Source organism: Nelumbo lutea, chromosome 6 (genome assembly GCF_056320005.1).
Source record: "Nelumbo lutea isolate HS-2025 chromosome 6, American lotus-T2T, whole genome shotgun sequence".
NCBI classification, from domain to species: domain Eukaryota; kingdom Viridiplantae; phylum Streptophyta; class Magnoliopsida; order Proteales; family Nelumbonaceae; genus Nelumbo; species Nelumbo lutea.
The window spans coordinates 21827581-21835201 of record NC_142689.1 but is presented as its reverse complement, the minus strand read 5'-3'; the positions used below and the strand labels follow the sequence as shown (position 1 = coordinate 21835201).

At 36.4% G+C, this 7621-nt stretch overlaps 1 protein-coding gene across 2 annotated transcripts; it reads right to left on the bottom strand.

Annotated features, from left to right (window-relative positions):
* Positions 1-227: 227 nt before the first annotated feature.
* Positions 228-3164, bottom strand: LOC148847875 (large ribosomal subunit protein eL32z). 2 transcript variants are annotated; one of them, XM_088950553.1, is made up of 4 exons: positions 2978-3164; positions 2627-2727; positions 756-937; positions 228-647 (listed from the first exon to the last, which is right to left on the bottom strand). In XM_088950553.1, the coding sequence occupies exons 2-4, from the start codon at positions 2714-2716 to the stop codon at positions 518-520; spliced, it is 402 nt and encodes a 133-aa protein (XP_088806679.1). In that variant the 5' UTR covers positions 2717-2727; positions 2978-3164; the 3' UTR covers positions 228-517. The 2 variants fall into 2 exon arrangements, with proteins under 2 accessions (XP_088806679.1, XP_088806680.1); XM_088950554.1 differs by having other exon boundaries at positions 2627-2744; positions 2978-3090.
* Positions 3165-7621: the final 4457 nt, after the last annotated feature.

Sequence of the window (7621 nt, the reverse complement as noted above, 5' to 3'; positions counted from 1 at the left end):
TCAAAATACGGGAAAGCTGCATTCATCCAATGGGTTTTGTCTGTAGTTTGGAAGAACTTGTTTGCTATGAACCTCTATCAAGAAAATGGAATGTGCACCATTTCAAAAAAAAAATCCCTAATGGATAGCTTTTCCTTGTGGCTGGGTAAATCCGGCAACAAGTATCTCCAATCAATTACTTGTAGTTCTCCTACATCCTGCACCATATTCTACTTGGTACTCCGTCATTTTGATTAATAGCATTGCCACTGGTACTGAAAATACAAGTCTATGATCAACCGATTCAAAAAGTTGACAATAGGCCATTAATCAACACTGAAAATAACAACAAATTGACCTGGGAAAGGAGCAAACTCCAGCAAGCAATGGAAGCTATAGCTTTAAGGATGATTAAAAAGCAAAATTTGAAGTAAAACATGAACAAAAAATCCGAAAAAATAAAAGGAAAACCTTCTCTTTGGAAACTTTCAACCTAGTGTACTACAGGGGTGAACTTGGGATACTCGATGACTCTAGCTCATTCATCCTCCTGGCTGCGCAACCTGGCCAATCTGTTTGTGACAACAACATCAAGCTGAGCAGCTCTTTCAACAATCTCTTTTCTTTTCTTTGTAGACACATTGTGTGCAATTTCAGCACAGTAGGTCCTGTGTACAAACATCAAAAGAGAAGTATAAGAATTGAGTGGAAATATTGTGATCTCCATTGTTTAAATATAATAGCAAAAAGCAAAGCGAGTTCAGACAGCTTATTACCTATTATGCATCATCAAAAGTTCAAGCTCCTTCACATTGTGAACCACAAATTTCTTGAAGCCATTTGGAAGATAATGGCGAGTCTTCTTGTCTGAGCCATAACCGATATTGGGCATCAAGGTGCATCCCTTGAACTTTCTTCTGACACGAGAGTCAATACCCTTGGGCCTACGCCAGTTTGGCTGTCATGGGCACACATTAAACCCAACCATGAATTATCAACCAAACAGTGACGCAATAGGACACAAAGATCGTTGTACCTCATGCTGAGATTATAAACCACAATATAAAATGTAGGACTTAAAAGATATTAAACAAAGATGTCAGCTGCTAGTTTAACCATTAATGCAGCAAATCTCAGAAACCCATTATCAGTGGTCAAACACCAAAGCCAGTGAAAGGCCTCAACACTCCAGTAAGTACCACATACACCATATGCCATGTCTTTTAGCATAAAGGTAACGATCAAAGCATAACTTTTCAAAAATTTGGCTGAAGACTGTCACAGTGGAAATAGGTAGGTACATGATAGGTGCACCAATATGCAGAAGCACATTCATTGGTGAGACCTTCAAGTTTGAGGTATTAAAGAACAACATTTTTTGCACTGCAACTGTTAGCCTCAAATTGTCTTATTTTATCAATATTGGCATGTGCTTGTTGCTCGATTGTCAATTGTAATTTGAGCAAGTTTTGAGAATGTAAATGATTTTAAACATAGTGTTTCTTTCATTCCCAGTTTCCCACAACGATATGAAATGGTGTACTTGTTGCTCGATTACCCTCTTTGTATATTTGAAAGAAAAGGCCATCTACATGAAGAAAATGTAAAGGAATATCATAAAATAAGAGCCTTGTCTTTTTCTATGATTTTTCTCCTTTTGGGTGTTGAGAGACCCCCTCCTTCCCCCTTGGTATCCTTCTCCTATTCATTTTATATAAAATAAATTCCTCCTCTTGAAAATGGAGGTTTACAAATTAAAGGAAAACACAATATAATGCATGACTGACTAAAATAAAGTGAAATAACACAATTGACAACTAAAACATTACATAATACAAATTAGAGACATCAATAAGCTGAGATACAATCATTTGTGACCTCACACACTGAACATGTACCTCAGTAGTCATCATCCTAGATTTCTTACAACCCCAACTGAGCATGGGTCCATCCTAAATTTCCTGAGCCCAAGGTCAGATGAGCAAGATTTTACTCAAGCCTCTGCTCATTCACAGCCCTATTATAGAGGTATAGTAAGTTTATTCATATATCGATACTAAACATACTTGACAAAATCTATAACATATGAAATTCATTCCTGGTTTGGCTAAATATGGAGTTCAACTTCATAACCTCCATGAAATAACAACTTACTCATTTGAGATGCCATATATAATCATGCTAAGGTGACAAAGGAAGAAACAGTAAAAAATTACTGCAGGAGATTTAAAATTCCTTAGTTCTTAAAAAACCTCTATTCAATTTGAATAATCAACCGGATAAGGACAATCGCATCAAGAGGGGCATACACAAGAAATCCTCAATCTATGACTCAGCATATAACGTAATTACAAATTCATTAGTAGTGCCACCAAATAACAAGTAAAATAAATAAATAAATTCTGCAAAGGCTTATAGGCTATCTTAGTTTTCTTGACTAATCCCTCTCACAAGCCCGGAAAACACATCGAAAAACTGTTTTAAGCCTCTGATTCTAATCCTAAAAACCCATTCCCCAATTTATACAGTACAACTTAGTAGGCTACGTCACTAGTTCTGTACCCAACTTCATCCTGACACACAAACATTTTCGGTATACAAAAATCCAGAGTCGTTTGTTAAGTTGAGCTAACAGAAGGAACTATACCTTGACCGCGATCTTCCGGTCGCTCTGCGGCCTCTTGAACTTCTTGACACGCTTCTTCACAATCTTCTTCGATAACAGAGGTACCGCCATGTCTTCCGGTTCTTCCAAGATCAACAAACTACACGTCAGACCAAAACATCCACACCACCCATTTCACTAACTAAGAAAAGGGTTCCATAAAACGAACCCTAAAAATAAAAGAGAAATTGCAGGATCAAACCGAAATGATAAAACAAAAAATCGAAATCTAATCGCTAAACGATGAAACGGATCAAACAATTTGACAAAAAGATATAAGAACTAGCAAAACATCTGTAAATCTGCAGATAAAAAAGAAGAGGAATGCCTTACGATGTGGTTTCGGTTTCGGCGCCGCGACAGCACTGGAAGACTACCTTCCTTCCTCTTGCCTCTTTAAACACAGAGATCTTTTCGGTTTTAGGGTTTTGTTTGTGATGACTGATGAGTCAGAGTAAGATGCCTAGCCCGGCCCATACAACAACTAGTAAAGCACTTGGGCCCAAAATTACTACCCAGCCTAAGATTGGGTTGGGTTTTTATGAGTAGCCCAGGTATGTCCACTAACTTCATGTTGGGCTGTGTCATGTTGGCAAGACTGGTCCAACTTTCCGGGTCAATGATGAAAGAAAAACATCGGTATGGACAAAGGTGGAGAACCAAAGGAAATTGTAAGATGGACCAATTACAGGGTTGGAGGACATGCGTCGTACCAAAGTCATTTTATACAATAAAAATAAATTTAAGGTTTAAGGGTTTAGGGATTTAGGTTTTAGGGTTTTAAGACTTAAGATTTGTGATGGTTTTAGGGTTTAAGGGTTGTTTTATAGAGAGTTAGGGTTTTTAGGATTTAAGGGTATGGAGTTCAGATTTTAGACTTTAGGGTTTAACTTTTTAAGTTTTAATCTGAAAATGCAAAGGTGGTCGGATGCATGTCCTAGCTCTAAGCTAACCTAATTTGGATTAGTTGAATTAAATTCATGGGCTCAATGTAAACATTATCATGGGTTCGGCATCCAGTTGGAACAGTCATAGCGTTCAATTAATTCTTGCTCCCTTCAATCAAGGTTTGAAATATCGATACATCCGATATGTTGGTAGAGATATATCCATAATTGTTTTTTATTTTTTATTTTTTAATCTGATTCAAAAGGATCGATTTGAGGTCCGTCCACCCCTAAACCGATTGAAACCCCATATTTTAAACCTTACCTCCAACCAACTAGAGTTATTGCTGGATTGGATTAAACTCGAAGGGCATATTTAAATGGATTGGGGTAAAACAGAATAGCTTGTTCTCAACGAGAGCAAGTATAAGGTCAATAAAGTCAGCTATCTAATGTAATAAAATAATTTGGTTGGGCTGACTAAGGCAAGGATCCAGTTAATAGGGAATGAAGATGAGTTTCTATATTGGGGGAATCAGAAGGCAGGAACCAAACCATTTGCTTGCATAGATACTCCACCTCTTTCACATGCGAGAATGATGAAATCAATCTAATCCAATCTAATATTTCCGTCTATTTGGCTGAGTAATTTTGGTCCACGTCAATCCTTTGTCATCCAATCCAATGCCACAATAATTAATTGAATTGGACAAAATAGGCGTCCAATCCTGTTTTTACATGACTCAAACATGTGGTGTCTTACATGGCAACAAGCTCCAGTTGGCTGCAAGTGTCAATGGGTCGGTTTTATCCAACTAGCCCGAACTGATTCACATCCAAATCGATTATTTTGTTAATTATATATAAATGTTTTCTAGTTTTTTTATAAGTTTTATTGTGTAAAATGATAAAATTGATAGATAATATATAAAATAATTTTGGTGAAAAACATTTGGTTTATTAAGAGGATGTTTGGTATCATGCGCGTTTTTTTCTGAAAAATAGTGCCACATCGGATCCATGTAGGTGATTCCACTTTTCACGGCCTACATGACTGTTTGGTTCAGGCGAATTTTTAAAAAACGGTGAAAAACAGGCATGCATCGTAATCTGCATCCCTCCCATTGCATGAAACGTCAAATTCATACAACGGCTATATGATGTGGCACTTACATGTATCATAGTTGTCACTATCATACGGAGTAATGTGTACACATACATGAAAATTGGTGATGGAAATCACCATTAGTATTGTTTAATGGATCCCAAGTGTCCTTTACAACCAGCAAGAGACCTTACAAACCAGCCAATTAGCACCTTGCCTTAATTTATAGCTATTGGTGACCCTAGAAAACTATACATGTAGCAACCCATCACATGTTGTTGATATTTTGAACATTGTTTCGATCAAATCAAAAATAGCCTTAAAGGGAGAGGGGGATAATCTTGTCAATTTAAAAACGAGCATATTACACAAACTTCTTATATACTTGTTGAAATTGGCTGAAATTTCCCTTACTTTTCAAGATTAAACTCAACCAGAAATTTACATAAATGTTTAATGTCCACAAGACTAACATGATTAGGGCATTCTCCTAACATAACTAATTAATAACATCGAAAAAAAAGTAAGCATAACTGCAATAAGGCATTCTCTTCAGAGATCTTATGCACCATTCATCCTCAAAAGTTTTAATTAAGTATACCACAGTGCCTACTGAGTCAGAAAAGACAAAAGAGATTTGATATTTAGAGTGGTTGCCTTCTTTAGTCCTTGAGCAAAGCCCACCATTCCCTTTGAAGCCTTCCTGAAGCTTGAATTCTTCGACTTTCTAGTTCTATACAAACAATAGAGTTATTCTTTTGTAAGAATTACATAGCTTGCAACCATCCCTGTATCTAACATGAAGGATCCATCAACGTATAACAAGAAATCTGTAAGCAAGCACAAGCTCATATGATCAAGGGTTGCATTAGATGATTTGATCACAGTTTCAATGGGATAAATCATATAAGAGTGGTTGTTTTCTACTAGCTGAACTGGGTTTAAAACCTGTAGGTTGTGCATATTTTGCATTTCTCATATCCCAAATTAGTCTAGATAAGATGAAAAACTTAACTAAACTGATGTTTATCTCCTCGTTTGATGGAGAAGATTACTTCACATTCACCCATTACAATGAAGGTTTGGAATCACATTCACCCTTACACGTGAAGAGATGGAATCTCATTGGAGTCTCTGCCTTTCAAATGAAGTCCTAATTAATATCTTGACTTGAGGATGAAGGTAAATGCTTTGTGAAGACTCTGTAGCTTGCTTGCACATCATGAGAAGCCTTCCATAAGAGAGAGCATTCCATGGAAAGCGAGGAGACAACAAAAATCTGGGTGATATGGTTTACACTTTCTTTGTTGAACAGAGATCTTAATCTATGAATATATCCCATCTCCCTTGCACATCAAGAAATTCACTAACTAATTTGACTGGTGCTGGGCCTTGAAGATCATCCCTTAATTTTGGGATTCCATCGCAATGTGCATGGGTCTATTATGTATACGAAATTCAAAATTCAGTAGACTTCTTGTTTAATGCTATGTTTGGTTGAAGGAAAAAGTAGGGAAAGGAAAGGAAAGTTGGAGAAACTTTTACAAATCTTGTATAGGTTTTCTTACATTTCCTTCTTTTCCCCACTTTTTTCCTTCATAAACCAAACATAGTCTAAAGAAAAGAGGGATCTCCAGATCTGTTCAGTGAACAATGCGTTGTTAAGCGCCTACGATCTTTTAAAACCCAGGCCTCATTTTTTTGGGGTCTATCTTCTAATCTATACCAGCGATTCAAGACTGCCGGGAAAGACTTAATTTCTTGTAGTGATTACATTATATAATTTACAACTGAGCCCAATTTAAATGATCCTTATGCATCCCTTACCTTGCTTCTTTGTAACTCTCAACACTCATGTTTGTAGTTGGCCATTTAAATCTTTTCATTGCTTCTTTGTAACTTGCGTCCAAGTCCTTCAAGTACCCAACTATCAATTTAAATCCCCTTCAACCCGAGGTTCAAAGTATCAATACACTGGATGGGGTGTATCAGACTTTTAAATGATTTTATTTTTTATAGTTTTTTCCAAACATGTTCAGGGGGTTGGTATATGGCCTGGCTACACCCTGAAACTGGTCATTCCCCAAAACTCCTCATATTTTGTATGTTGGTGACACATTGATATGATACATATCAACCCAAAACTTCTTCTTTATGGGTAAGGTACAACAATAATTCCATCCACCCATTCATCATTTAAACATACATGGAATGCAAGTAAACCATGGGTTTATACAGTTCTTAGATACCTCATGCTAAACTTGTTTTATGTGTCTTTTGAAAAAAAAAAGAAAGAAAGAAAGAAAGAACAACTCCTTATTTACTAGAATCTCTCTACCCCATTTCACATAAGAAAAAGGAAAATTCTACTTTAATATCCAAATTTTCAAACGCATCATTGCAATACCTAAACTTTCAAAAAAAAAAGTCAAATTAGTCCAAAATCGTTAAATTCATATGAAAAGGATAAAAATGCCATTCATATATCATGTAATTTTCTTTTGGTTCGTATCAGATCTCTAACCACCCCCTCCATTTTCAGCGACTCTGTAATTATAATTATTGGATCCCACATCGTCATTGTGGGTGGCACCTCCGAATTTGAGGACGATGGAGAGCAGCATCTCGCATCTCTTTTATTCTTTTACGCTTGTTTCTTATTACTCTCAACTATAAAATTTTCTTTTTCACTTTGTTTATGGGCCGGGCCGGGTTGGGCTTTCACTTTGTATTAATAGATTTTTCTAAGGCCCGAACCCAAGCCAGGCACTCATAAAAAGTATGAAGCCCAGACCTGGGCCCGAGCCCAAAATTTAGCCCATACTATTACTACTACTAAAGCGGCTTAATAGAGAGAGAGAGAGAGAAATTATAAAGAAAAGAATAAAGAATGTATATATTAAATTATAAATATATATATTTTATAAAATATATAATACTGAACCGGAACAGTCTTTTTTAACAAATCCCGAACTCAACCCGAAA